Source organism: Sorex fumeus, unplaced genomic scaffold (assembly GCF_029834395.1).
Source record: "Sorex fumeus unplaced genomic scaffold, SorFum_2.1 ptg000155l, whole genome shotgun sequence".
Lineage (NCBI taxonomy): Eukaryota > Metazoa > Chordata > Mammalia > Eulipotyphla > Soricidae > Sorex > Sorex fumeus.
The window spans coordinates 828,216-843,186 of NW_026606212.1; the positions used below are offsets into that span (position 1 = coordinate 828,216).

The window sequence follows — 14,971 nt, forward strand, 5'->3', positions numbered from 1 at the left end:
GAAACAATCAGTAACCTGCTGGACATAGGTGACACGGCACCAGACATCTTGCATAGCAGTGACCATTGAAGGAGTTTTCTTTCAGAGGAAAAGAGTAAAGACAGAGCCAAGAGTTCAGTCCTGATCCACATATGCACGTACCCTCATCCCTGCCCACCCCCACTGCTGCTCCTCCATACCACCATCAGGTTGATTTTTGAAAGATGTGACTCTCTAAAAACTGCGCCCAAGTAAGACACCCTTAATTGCAAACATTCCCCTTAAAAATTAAGTTGAAACTTGTTAACTAGGACTCAAGGTGCCCCATTACATATCTTTATCTTGGTGCATTATCTCCCAGTGCTCCCTCAGAGAAGGCTCTTATTCATTTTTTGTTAAACAAATTTTTAATTCACATATAAACTTGCCCAAGTGTACAATTCAAGCGTTCTTAATGTAGTCAAATATGTGTGTAGCCACCATCACAATAAATTTTCCAACAGTTTCATTACCTTTGGTTAGAACCTCTCTTCCCCTCCTCAGTTGCCAGGCCTAGGCAACTGTAATCTACTTTAGAGTTCTTAGTTCTTACTCCGAACTTTCCTATGAATTAAACCAAATAATTTGTGGCATATATATGTATATATATTCTTTTTTACTTAAAATGTTTGTAAAGTTCATCCATATTGTGCATGTCACAGAGCTTCATTTTTTTTTTGTAAGGTAAAGGTAAAAGGTAAAGGCCCTCCCGTTGATCGTCGATTTGCTCGAGCGGGCCCAGTAACGTCTCCATTGGAGACTTTGTTGTTACTGTGTCTGGCATATCGAATACGTCACGGGGAGCTTGCCAGGATCTGCCGTGCGGGCGAGATACTCTCGGTAGCTTGCCGGGCTCTCCGAGAGGGGCGGAGGAATCGAACTCGGGTCGGCCATGTTGGCCGCTTGTAAGGCGAACGCCCTACCCGCTGTGCTATCGCTCCAGCCCTCAAAAAGGTAAAGGCCCTCCCGTTGATCGTCGATTTGCTCGAGCAGGCCCAGTAACGTCTCCATTGGAGACTTTGTTGTTACTGTGTCTGGCATATCGAATACTCTCGGTAGCTTGCCGGGCTCTCCGAGAGGGGCGGAGGAATCGAACTCGGGTCGGCCATGTTGGCCGCTTGTAAGGCGAACGCCCTACCCGCTGTGCTATCGCTCCAGCCCTCAAAAAGGTAAAGGCCCTCCCGTTGATCGTCGATTTGCTCGAGCGGGCCCAGTAACGTCTCCATTGGAGACTTTGTTGTTACTGTGTCTGGCATATCGAATACTCTCGGTAGCTTGCCGGGCTCTCCGAGAGGGGCGGAGGAATCGAACTCGGGTCGGCCATGTTGGCCGCTTGTAAGGCGAACGCCCTACCCGCTGTGCTATCGCTCCAGCCCTCAAAAAGGTAAAGGCCCTCCCGTTGATCGTCGATTTGCTCGAGCGGGCCCAGTAACGTCTCCATTGGAGACTTTGTTGTTACTGTGTCTGGCATATCGAATACTCTCGGTAGCTTGCCGGGCTCTCCGAGAGGGGCGGAGGAATCGAACTCGGGTCGGCCATGTTGGCCGCTTGTAAGGCGAACGCCCTACCCGCTGTGCTATCGCTCCAGCCCTCAAAAAGGTAAAGGCCCTCCCGTTGATCGTCGATTTGCTCGAGCGGGCCCAGTAACGTCTCCATTGGAGACTTTGTTGTTACTGTGTCTGGCATATCGAATACTCTCGGTAGCTTGCCAGGCTCTCCGAGAGGGGCGGAGGAATCGAACTCGGGTCGGCCATGTTGGCTGCGTGCAAGGCAGACGCCCTACCGCTGTGCTATCACTCCAGCCCATTTTTTTTTTTTTGATATGCCAAACACAGTAACAACAAAGTCTGCAATGGAGACGTTACTGGACCCGCTCAAGCAATTTATTTTTTTTTGTAGTAGAAGTATATTCCACTGCATGGTATTGCATTTAATTATTCATTCATTAAAGGATAAGCAATTGAGTTTTGTTCTCATACACACACACAATTGAGTTGTTTCCAACTTTTGGCTACTATGATGCTACTGTGAACATTTGTATACAAGTGTTTGTAGGTGTATGTATTGTCATTTCTCTTGGGTATAAAATTTCACTTAGGAGTGGAATTACTGAGAACATTTCTAATTACTGGAATATGTTTAGATATTGGCTCTCACCCTTTTCTCCTACCTACCTTTCTGGCTAACTCCTATCTCATCCTCCAAGTACCTCCTTCCTCATTGTTCAGCTGTCCCTGTCTTCATTTCAAGGCCGTTCTCTCCCCTGAACTTTTTATTGTTTGTTTGGTTGTTTGCTTTTGGGCTTTACCTAACTGTGTTCAGGGTTCACTCCTGGCTCTGCATTCAGGGATCACTCTTGGGAAAGTTCAGGGGAGCATATGGGGTTCCAGGGAACAAAGCCTGGCCCATATTAAACCTGGATTCACCACACACAAGGCAAACATTCTACCTCTCAGGTCTGTCTTCTGCACTTCTAAAGAGAAACTATTATTTATTTCCTAATTCTTCTTTTTTTGTTTGTTTTGGTTTAGGGTCATACCAAGCAGTGCTCACTACTTATTCCTGGCTCTGCACTCAGGAATAACTTCTGGTGAGGCTCAGGGGACTGTGTGGGGTGCAGGCGATTGAACCGGGTTGGCTGTATGCAAAGCAAGTGCCCTACCCTCCGTACCATCTCTCCAGCCTCTATTCCTAATACTTCTTTATTCTACAAACATTTTTCCAAGCACTGACTATCACATTATATTTCATCTTAGACATGATTGCTTGTATGGCATATTTTTTATATTCCCTTAAGAAAAAAATGTTCTGCAAATTAAACAGTGAGAATCTATTGAAAGTACTTCCTGGTTTCAAAACTACTAAAATGTGAAAAAAAAAAGACTGAATTAATGAAATTCCTCCGCCCCTCTCAGAGAGCCCGGCAAGCTCCCGAGAGTATCTCGCCCGCATGGCAGAGCCTGGCAAGCTCCCCGTGACGTATTCGATATGCCAGACACAGTAACAACAAAGTCTCCGATGGAGATGTTACTGGGCCCGCTCGAGCAAATTGACGATCAACGGGAGGGCCTTTACTTTACTTTTACTAATGAAATATGGTACTTCAACACCGTATGCTAGATGCTAAATTGAATAATAAGCAGGCTCTAACTTAGAGAAAAGGCATGTAAACAAATAATCACATATGCCATTTACTGGCCAGGCATTAAGTTAGGTCCACAATGTACCGTAGCAAATAGCTAATGTTTCGTCATTAGGCTTTCAATTTTCCTTCTTCTGGAAAGGTACCTTGAATTACCTTTGAGAAATATCCCTCCCAACTCTTAATGGTTTGAGTGGATCCCTTTTCACAGCTTTAGAAATGAACACTAGACCCAAGCTGGACTGCTCAAAAACAGTGCATCCCTCTGGACCAGGAGATTTGCTTAGGAATAGGTCAGAGGCCCATGGAAGAACACTCAGAGTCCTCCCTTAGTTTTTGTTATAATCTTAGGAATAGAGTCCCTCTCTTGGCTGGGATCTCTAGTTGTATAGCGAGTAAAGCAAAGTTGTTCAGCAGAAGTTTCTGTGAGGATGGAAATAATCTAATTCATGCTGAGTTGAGTAGCCACACATATTATTGAGTACTTGAAAAGTGACCATTATGACAAAGGAAATAGATTTTAATTTATTTAGAGTGATAACACAGCAGGTAGGGCATTTGCCTTGCACACAGCCGACATGGCCAACCGAGTTTGATTCCTCCGCCCCTCTCGGAGAGCCCGAGAGTATCTTGCCTGCTCTGCAAACGCCTGGCAAGCTACCTGTGACGTATTCGATATGCCAAACACACTAACAAGTCTCACAATGTTACTGGGCCCGCTCGAGCAAATCGATAAACAACGGGAGGACAGTGACAGTAATTTTAATTAATTTGAGGCACTGGTATGTATTGTATTAGTAGCACAGTCCTAGGCTATAGTGATTGTCTTGATATCACAGCATCATCATGGAGATAATCAAGAGATGAGAAGAATCAGATTTCTAAGGACATCACTTGAGTTCCTGAATGCAGCTGTGCCTACAGCTATCACGTCCTCCATTCACGCAACAAATATTGAGTATCCTGTGCTAAGTGTAAAATATGTCAGAGAATGCTAGCTGCCAGCATGAACAGCTTCATAACTGTGTACCTCAAGGTGATTCAATTAAAAAAAAAGCCCAACTTTGAATAACCTAGTTATTCATGATCCTTTAAATAAAATTTTGAGAAAAAATTTAAGAAGGACCCTCAGGCATGCTGGATGGTGGTGGAAAATAGTTGTATTAAATGTGATAAAAGGAAGCTTCATTGAGCTTATTTGAGGGAAATATTGGGTATAAGTGAGAGGATGGCTAGTGCTATGTCTGGTGCAAGGCTGTTTCAGGCAGCGAAAACAGCTAAAGAAAACTACCCAGGCGAGAAGATACCATACATTTTCTAGAAAGTTCATTACACTCACCCCATATCATAAACTTGTCTTTTTGCAGGAGTTAATGTGCCTTCTTTTTCTACCGAAACCAGCTGAGTTTGGTTTCTCTTACTTGCCTCCCAAAATATTTTTTAATTAATTTTTTCTCTTACATTAGATGAGTGGACTGGAGCGATAGCACTGTGGGTAGGGTGTTTGCCTTTCACGAGGTCGACCAGGCCGACCCGAGTTTGATTCCTCCGCCCCTCTCAGAGAGCCCGGCAAGCTACTGAGAGTATCTCGCCGCACAGCAAAGTCTGGCAAGCTACCTGTGACATATTCGATATGCCAAACACAGTAACAACAAATCTCACAATTTTACTGGGCCTGCTCGAGCAAATCGATGAACAATGGAAGGATAGTGACAGTGACAAAGACAACAGATGAGTTGAATTTCTATCACTTGCAACTAGAGAGGACCCAGACTAATGCAAGTGTGGTCGTTTGAATAACATGTGGGTCTCAAATATTCGTAATCGAAGGACCTCCAAATATGCTAGCTTAGAAGGCAAGAGATACTGTGTAGATAGGAGTAAATTAATGATTTGAGATCGAGGATTATCTTGGTGACCCTAAATTCTGCCTTTTATAACACCATGCTAGCGGTAGAGGGATATTTGACAGAGAATTTAGAGTCAGTGTGACCAAAAGCAAGATACAAAGCTGCTGGTTTCAGAGTGAGAATGGGAGCTGTGAATCATGCCAGAAATGCAGCTTTGGTGGGTGGGAAAAGTCAGGAAATAGACTCTCTAGAGCCGTGGAAGGACTATGACTCTGTTAATATCTTCACCTTTATTTTCTGACCTTCAGACGTGTAAAAAAAAAAAGTGTTTGAAGCCATCTAGTTTGTGGAAATTTGCTGCATAAGTCACTGAGAACTAACTAATACACCAAGAATCATACTCACAGGGTTGTGGTAGAATCTTATGAGGTAATAGTCCAGGATGCAGAGATTAACTAACTACTCAATAATGTGAGTTATAGTATTAAGGCTCCATGGCCCACCCTCTTAGCCATCTACCTTTCTTCAGCTTTTGACACCACCCCCACTGCCCCGCTCCCAAATTCCACTGTACAAAGGCACCACCAACCTGAATTGCCACTTCTGAAAAATTATCGCCTACTTCTTTGAAGATATCTCCTAGTCGGAAAACAGGGCACTGTGGATTCTGAATCTTATGAAAGATACAGGTAATGTTTAAGCCTGGTAAGATGTTTCTCCTGCACAAATAGAAAGCAAACAAACATCTCTTTTGAAAAATAACATCCTGTCACAGAGGGACCACAAATGAGGGAAGGAAAGAGAGGGAGGGAGGGAGGGAGGAAAGGAAGGAAGAAGGAAGGAAGGAAGGAAGGAAGGGAAAAAGGAAGGAAGGAAGAAGGAAGGAAGGAAGGAAGGGAAAAAGGAAGGAAGGAAGAAGGAAGAAAGGAAGGAAGGAAGGAAGGGAAAAAGGAAGGAAGGTAGGAAGGAAGGAAGGAAGGAAGGAGAGAGAGATCCATTTCTTTCATTTTCAAATGTCTCCATAGAAAAATGGCATCCTGTCTCAAAGGGGACACAAATCAGGGAAGGAAGGAAGGAAGGAAGGAAGGAAGGAAGGAAGGAAGGAAGGAGGGAGGGAAGGAAGGAAGGAAGGAAGGAAGGAAGGAAGGAAGGGAGGGAGGGAGGGAGGGAATGTGGGAGGAAAGGAATCCTTTTTTTTCATTTTCACCTTAGTGGACAGTATAGAATCTGGGTTCCATGAGAACTCCAAGTGATCTCCACCTCTTGGGATTCACAACCTTGTCTCCTACACTGAGTGACCAATATCGTGGCATCAGAAATGGAGTGCCACTTTCAAGATCAAGTATAAAGACTGCAGCTTCCTTCTTGGTGACTAGCTGGCATGCTGGCTCTCTGTCTCTCTCCGACATCTTCCTGAACATGTCCTAAGGACCGCAAGCAGTCCTAGGGGTAAAGAACTGAGCCCTCCTACTGACAAGCACTACTGAGTGAGTGAGCTCCAGAGATTATTATCCCTAGAGGTAATTGCATGCCCACTGACTGCCATCTGAGAGAACCTGAACTCAAGTGAAGCCATCCCCAAATTCCTGACCCACAAAAAGCTACATGAAATAATGTCTGTTGTTTTTAGCTTCCGAGTATTGTGGTAATCTGATACACAGAGTAGATAACTAAAACAGCCAACATTCTGGGCACTTACGTGGTATAGTTGTGACCGGGGAAGTCGATATTGTTCTTGATGAGGACGGTGAAGTTTTCAGCACTGTTCAAGAGTGCAGGCCTGAGAGAGAATTTGAAATAGGAATTAGTGACTACGGGAACCAACGTTGTCCATGGGCCGGTGGAACCAGAGGCTCTGCTTTCTTGCCTGGGTTATTCTGATGAGTGCAGAAAAATGCAAGTGGGCCTCCTGACATTCCAAACTTCTCTGGCTTTTACAGAAGGATTTCTTCCTTCTTGAGATACCACAGTATTTACTCTAACGCTTCTATATAGTTAGATGTGTAAGTATGGAGATTGGTGTGATGATAGAGGTGTTACAACCAGTCTTCAGAAAATAAAATGTAGCATTTAGCATTATTGTGGTATAAATACTCACACCATAGTTGATTTCAAGCCACCAGTGGGACATCCTGAACTTGGAATTATCGATGGGGGGGCATCTTAGACATCTCAGACATCTCAGACATCTTGGCTCAGAGCCGATAAAAGCCAACTCCCACACATCCCTGTTTGCATCTGTCCCCGTAGGTCTGACATTCCCATAGGACTGGGCCATCACTTTCTCATCTGACCATCCCCAGTCTTTTGCAAGGTCTCATCCATATTGTTTACTCTGGAAGTGTCTCTTTAGAGGCCCTGAGTAGCATAAATCTCCCCCAAGAGGGAGAGGAATCCAAAGTTTAGGCAACCCTGTTTGTCTGTCCCCCACAACTCACCGGGGAGGGTCTTCCACTGCTTCAGTGGGGCACCAGGCAGAGACTTCACAGGTCTTCAGAGTCCCTTTATACATGATACACCTTCCTGTCTGGATTCCTGTGGAGTGAGGTAGGAGCACAGTTGTGAAAGGACTTGGGGGGGATCTGCAGGAGGTGCTGTCACCCAGCCCCCGTAAGACACTTGCTTTCCAACACAAGTTGTGTGGGGTTTTCTCTCACCCCCACCCAAGTCACAGCAAGCAGCACGCCAGCTTTCATAAAAGGGTCAGAGAGACACTAAAGACCACAGTTGTTGCTGGCTCTTCTAGTTTCTTTGTAAGAAGAAATGTCGGTGGTGGGAGCCAATTCTCAGACATATCCTTTGGGCTGGAATGGATGACTAGAGCCTGTTCTAGCTGGGCATGTCCTAGGGATGCACAGTTTGTACCAGAGCTGTGTACAGAATAAACAGGATATATCTTCCTGAAGTCACAGGGCACTAACAGGTTTCCAAAAGGGCACATCAGTAGTATGTCATGTTAAAATGATCTCTAAGCCTTGGGGCCAGAGCTATAGTACAGCAGGTAGGACACTTGGCTTTGCACACAGCCGACCTGGGTTTTGTCCCTGGCATAATATATTATACCCCAACTCCCACCCCAGCAAGCCAAGAGTAATTTCTGAATTCAGAGCCAAAAATAACTCCAGAGCATAACTGGGTGTATTCCCAAAACAAAACAAACAGAAGATATCTTCAGGTCAGTACAAATGAAAATAAATTATGGAATAGAATTCAGAACTCCTACAGGCCAGAGAGGTAGCATGGGGTTAGGATGTACGCCTTGCGTGTGGCCAACTCGCTTCGATCTTTGGCTTCCAGAGCATCACAAGGTGTAGCCCTGATTGGCCAGAATCCTTGGGACAGAGCCTGGTCTCCTGAGGACTACTTGGAAACCCCTCCATTCCCACCCACCCCTCCCCACCCCATCCCCATCATACACACAAAAAATTAACATTCCTGTGATGTCTTTGTGTTACAAACACAAGTTTTTTTTCTTTCTTTTTGTTTGTTGGGGTTTTGTTTGTTTGGGGGCCACAGCCAGTGGCTCACACAGCAGTGCCCAAGGACTATTACTGGTTCTTTGCTCAGGAATGACCTTTGTGGGGGTTGGGAGACCAAATGCAGTACTGGGGATTGATTCGGGGTCAGTCACATTCAAGGCAAGGGTCTTTACCCCTGTTCTATCTCTAGCTCTGTTTTTGATTTGGTTTTGATTTTGGTTTTTGGGCCATACCTGGTGGTGCCAAGTCCATACTCCTGGCTCTGTGCTCAGGAATAATTTCTGACAGGGCTCAAGGTACCATCTAGGGTACAGGGGTCAAACCCAGGCTGGTTGTGTGCAAAGCAAGCATATTACCCACTATACTATCTCTCTGACTCATTTTCCTTTTAAAAATAATGGTCATCTTTTAAATTATTATAGATTATTTTTATTGGATGTTTTCACTGTAATGTAGAATGTCTTTTTAAGTTTAAATAAGAGATATGGAAATTCTAGGTTAATAGGGGTATTTCTCAGGTGCTTTGGGCTATAAATTAATGCTCCTTGACTTTTGGGGGGAATTCATGGAGGGAAAACTTAAAATACTCAGATAACGCTATGGGCCATTTGATTTTTCTATCAAATAGAACCAAAAAGTGCTCATTCTGTGGGGTGGTCAGTAGTCGCCCTTACTGGAAATCAGAGTCACGTTCGGCGTCAACAGCTGTTCCCGGGGGGCAGAATAGAAACTGAGACTGAGATTCTCCCAGGTCTGGTGGGTGTGGAAGAAAGTAGCCAGGAGCCAGCAGCCAACGCCATGAACCAGGCATTGTGAATGACACCAAGATTCCCGACCATCCATGCCAGGGTTTCTTGAAAGAGATTGTACCTTTGCTCAGCGGGTCCATCCAGCCCTTTTTACAGTTCCGGTCAGAATTACATATGGTCCTACGGGTGGGTTGCTGCAGGGAGGACAAGACAGAGACATGCAGTAAGCACTATGTGTCTTTGTGGTAGAAAGCAAATGCATGTGTCCACAGAGAAATTTGAACATGAGGGGCTGGAGCGATAGCACAGTGGGGAGGGTGTTTGCCTTGCATGTGGCCGACCCGGGTTTGATTCCCAGCATCCCATAGGGTCCCTCAAGAACCACCATGAGTAATTCCTGAGTACCTGAGCCAGGAGTGTAACAGGCATAACCCCTGTGCATGCCGGGTGTGACCCAAAAAAAGCAAAAAAAAAAAAAATTTGCACACGAATGCCCACGGCAACATTGTTCATAAACACCAAAAGGTAGAAATAGTCAAATATTCACCAATGAGTAGATGGACAAACAAAGTATCGTACACCCTTACAATGGAATATATTTAGCCAAAAAAGGAGTAAGGTGGGAGAAACAGATAACTCAAAGACTTGGAGCAGATGTCATGTTCAGTGCCCCAAATTCAATTCCATATGCTTCCCCACCCCCAGACACTACCAGGTATAGGCCTGATTCCAGTACTCCTGAATTGAGTAGCAGTACATCACACTAAACCTTTAGGCCCACTCTGCCATCTGAGTATTACTGGAAGTGGTCCCTGTGCCCCCTGAGCTTTCTTAGGAACAACCGCCCCCCACCCCTGCCCCCTACCCCACACGCCACCGCAAGGAATGAAATACTGATTCATGCTTCATGGATTAAACTTGTAAAAAAAAAAAGTGAAAGAAAAAAAAGTAAAAGAAAACAGGCACAAAAAGCCACATATTGTGTGATCCCAGTTATATGAAATTTCCAGAAGACTCGAATCCATCAACATCAAGAGTAGATCAGAGGTTGCCAGGGACTGAAGGTGGGTCAGGGGGAATGGGATGTTGCTGCTAATGAATATTGGATTTTTTTGCAGGAGAGGGATAAACATGGTTTAGACTTAAATAGCAATGATGGATGTACAACTCTGTGAATAAACTAAAGGCCACGGGAGTCAGTACTTTAAAGTGATGAATTTTATGGCATGTGAATTCTGTCTTGATAAAAAGAAATGCAAATACAAAGGGAGCAGATGTCAGAGCAACCAGGAACCATGTCTAGATATGGCATGTGGAATGGAGAGCAGGTGGCTGATGCTAGCAGTTCAACGGCGGCAGAAAGCAAAGCAGACGGGAACAAGGGCCCAGCAGGAAATGTGGAAATTAAGGACAGTGGCCACCACTTTCTCCTGGCCTGAAAAAAATAGGTCAGCTGGTCTCAGGGCTGAGGACAGAATAAGGAAACGGATGAATTGGTTTATGCAGTTCATCTGCCTTTTTCTGGAGATCCAACTTAAAGACCAGCCTTAGGGAAGCCAGGACCTAATCTAGGTGTAAAAACAGCCTCTTTTGTGCAATTTGTGACTTTTACAGAAATTCAGGACTGGAGCCCAGGTGTTCTCAGATTCAGCTATACTGTATCGTTTTCTAATTGAGTGACACTGGCCAAGTCATTCACCTCTCTAAGCTACAGTTTCCTCATTTGTGATTGAATGAAGACTTTTTGTGGTTGTTTGGTCTGAGTATTAAAAGAAATGATAATTGTTGTTTTGGGGGGTATTCATTTTTGGTCCATGCCCAGTGCCACTCAGGGCTTATTATTGGGTCTGTGCTCAGGAATAACTCTTGGAGAGTTCGGGGGACCATAAGGCATGCCGGGGATTGAACCCTGGTCAGCCGGCTGCAAGGCAAATGCACTACCCATTATACTACTTTTCCAACCTCTACAAGAAAATATTGTTGAGCTCAGAGCCTTTACTCAGTGGATATGTCTCTTATAGTTTTCAATCCCTGCATATTCTCTTTTCTTTCTAGGTTATCTTTTCCCTGTCACCCAGCATGTTCTTAGTTTCCTCCTCTTGTGGCCCCCTGCTAGACTGTGAACCCTTTGATCACAAAGTCCGCGTCAAATCATATCTTTGTAACTTGAGTATCTGATACATGTTGGATCTTGATAAGTGGAAAATGAATGACCATTTACTCTGCCTTCTGGAAGTTTAATTATTTTTATTATCAAGCAGAAGGAAATCTCAGGAAAAGAGATAAACTATTTCACTCCTCAGAATGTATTTAAAATGATTACTTTTCAGTCCCCCCTCCCTTTATTTTGTGATTGTCACATGGATTAAAGATAGGTCACACATTTTTTGTCATTCTTGCCCCATCCCGTCCTCCTTTGCAGCATGGCTGCCCCTGTGAGTGAATAATTGGAAGGGAGCAGAATTCATGCTCTCAAACTCCAGGTCTAAGTTGAAAGGCTGAGATGTTTCTTTTGGTTTGGGGACACCTGAGTTGTTATTAGAAAGCTTGAAGAGACAATATTGAGAGACTTTGCAAGAAGAAGCCTTGTGAACCCTGGAAGAGAAGGAGGTGTCCAGCCATCCCAGCAACTGAGTTGATCCTTCCTGGTGCCAGCCCACAGTCACCATCTAATTGCAACCCAGGAGAGATCTTGAACAAGTTTAGCGGATCAACGCAGCTGAAGGTAGCCAACCATAAGAGCTAACAAAATGCTTTGTACTCTGTAGCAATAGGTAACTAAATGTGCAGAGCAAGTGTCTTTCAGCATATTAACAGGGCTTGGCATATAACTGGACAACATTTACTCAGAACTTAGCCTGACTTGCAGCTCCAGATCAGAGTTTGTGAGTGTGGGTGTCAGTTTGAAAGAGAGAAAGTGACGGAGAGCCAGAGTGATAGTACAGCCGATAGGACACTTGTCTTGCACATGGGCAACCTGGATTTGATCCCCGGCATCTCATATGGTCCCCAGATTCTGCCAGGAGTGATTTCCTAAATGCAGAACCAGGATTGACCTTTGAGCATTGCCACGTGTGGCCCAAATCCCCCACCTCCCACCCCAACGCCCTCTCCCCCAAAGAAAGAGGAAGTGAATATGGTATAAAATTAGAACAGCCTGGAGCATGGATTAAACCCCTATGCTATTCTTAGTGTTCTGGGTCGGCAATACATCCATGGAGCCCTTTGATTCCCAGCCAGTCTGAATGATGCCCCTTTGTAGAACGACTTGTCATTAGATTCAGATAGTTTTCTTCTTCTTCTTCTTCTTTTTTTTTTTTTTGCATTTTGGGTCACACCGGCGATGCACAGAGGTTACTCCTGGCTCTGCACTCAGGAATTCCTCCTGGTGGTGCTCAGGGGGCCATATGGGATGCTGGGAATTGAACCTGGGTCGGCCACATGCAAGGCAAATGCCCTACCTGCTGTGCTATCACTCCAGCCCCTCAGATAGTTCATTTTTTTTGAGTAATTATGATGTTCTCACCCTATTTCCAGCCTGTCACAGATAGTTACTCATAATATCTAGGTCTGATTAGGACTCCTTTATAAGTAAGTACATCAAAGCACAGAGAAGTGAAGTTACCTGACCAAAATCACAAAGTCAGTAAGTCAGGTTTTGAACCATTGTACCCTAGCTCCTGAATTCAGGCTCTTAGACTTTGGCATTTCTAACTCTTTCCTACAAAGATCAATAACGTGAAAAGTACTGGTGAGAAGGGCCATGGGGGACAGAAGATGGGGCAGAGAGGATCATGTTGGGCCAAAGAGACCCAGGATTCCCAAACTGAATTCAAGCCTGGAAGCTGCTAGGGCAAGGGGCGTTTTCTTCAGATGAACTGACAGCTACTTTATTAGAAGCATTTAAATTAAGACAGGGACAAAGTTAACTTAGGTGTTTTAAAAAAAATTGAAATAGAAGGTTAGCTTGTTTCCAAATTTGGGTAGAAATGACTGCAAAGGCTGTGTTAGGAGAGATTATATCTACCTTGAACTCTCAGGATACAGGAAATCAAAAGTGACTTATGAGCAGGACCCACAGGCAGGCTTATCTTGCCCCTAAGCAGGTGGCCCAGTTCATTGTCACCACAATTCTGCATCTCTCAGCATTGTGACCACTTCCCAGGGTTAAATTTTCCAGTAAGAGGTAGGAAAAGTGAGGAGTGTGGAGAGAACAAAGTTAGGACGTGGTAGTGGAGATACACAGGGACACAAACCAGAATCTGCGCTGAGACTCAGAAATGAAACTCCCAGAAGAGAGCATCATAGAATGACACGGCGCAGATATGACCCAGATCCCGTGCCAGGCTGTCTCATCCAGGGCAACCTGAAGTGGGGCCCGGTGAGTTCCCCTTCCCGCCCCAGCAGAGCCCCAGCAGCTGGAAACCTCCAGAACTCAATCACGGGCATGCTCATGGCCGCTCTGCACAGGATTGGATGAGCCTCATCTCTGAGTGAATGTGCTGAATAAATGTAATTTAAATTTTAGAATTCTCATACTTGACACCAAGAGTAGCACACCACATTTGATGGGGTTTAAAGTAGAAGGCAATCAGCCTTGGGGGGCAGGGGAAATAAATGTATTAGCACACAAGGCTCAACCTTTAACAGCAGGTTAGTTATCTCTTATAGAAGGGCTTAAATGGGGCTGGAGCAATAGCATAGCAGGTAGGGCATTTGCCTTGCGTGCGGAAAACCCGGGTTCGATTCCCAGCATCCCATATGGTCCTCTGAGCACCACCAGGAGTGGTTCCTGAGTGCAGAGCCAGGAGTAACCTCTGGCATTGCTGGGTGTGACCCAAAAAGAAAAAAAAAAGGCTTAGTGGATTCCAGGGTGAAATACAACAATCTTCACACACTTTCCTCCAAGGAAAGTTTTTTGGATCATTTTTATTGGATCATTCATAACAAGCAATACAAAATAAATTATTTTGGTTCTGCTTTGGGGGCAGGGTTTGGAGTTGGTTTGGGGTGGAAACATTTGAAATGTGGTCATGGGAAAGTGTAATGGTGGTGGGATTGGTGTTCAAATAGTAAATATAATAAATTATTGTGAAAAAGAAAACTTAAACTGCAATCTGAAAAAATAAAAACAGAATCTGCATTCCAAACCCCAGAAATGGGATGAAAAGGAAAACTGTAGCCACTTCTCAAGGCTTCCTGGTCCTGGCCTTGCAGACAGCTCCCAGGGGATTCAGGGAGCAAAGGACATCAGGCTATTAAAGTCTGCCGTGTGCCCTTGAAGAAGTCACCGAACCTCTCTCATCTTTCTCTGGCCTGTTAAAGGAGGCGGGGATGCTCCCGCCCTCCAGATGTGCTTGTGAGGCCCCAGCGAAATGCTGCTCTAATGCCCAGCATTGCTATAGTCACAGGGGGCCAGCAAGGGACAGAGGAGACTCCAGTCTGTGCAGGCTCTCAGGACTGGAGCTGAAGGCAGAGGGGAACAGACAAAGATGTGGTGACTAGAGGGGCTGGAGCGATAGAATAGTGGGTAGGGTGTTTGCCTTGCACCCAGCTGACCTGGGTTCGATTCCCAGCATCCCATATGGTCCCCTGAGCACCGCTGTGAGGTCCAAAAGCAGGCTCCTCAGTAACCATGAGAAGTTGCAGCTAACATTAAGTCTCAGCTAGGCCTCAGTTTCCCCAGAGTTGGACTGCAGCTTCTGGTAAACACCCAGTTGAGTAATTCACCTA

The 14,971-nt window shown here is 45.0% G+C and overlaps 1 protein-coding gene across 1 annotated transcript in view; it reads right to left on the reverse strand.

Annotated features, from left to right (window-relative positions):
- The window catches only part of P2RX7 (purinergic receptor P2X 7), a 57,533-nt gene that overhangs the window by 21,094 nt on the left and 21,468 nt on the right, over positions 1-14,971 (reverse strand). Inside the window, exons 4-7 of the mRNA XM_056107218.1 lie at positions 9,360-9,432; positions 7,449-7,545; positions 6,710-6,790; positions 5,600-5,729 (exon numbers count right to left, since the gene is read on the reverse strand). Of these exons, the coding sequence (XP_055963193.1) occupies positions 5,600-5,729; positions 6,710-6,790; positions 7,449-7,545; positions 9,360-9,432 (381 nt within the window). The remainder of the gene's footprint in view (positions 1-5,599; positions 5,730-6,709; positions 6,791-7,448; positions 7,546-9,359; positions 9,433-14,971) is intronic.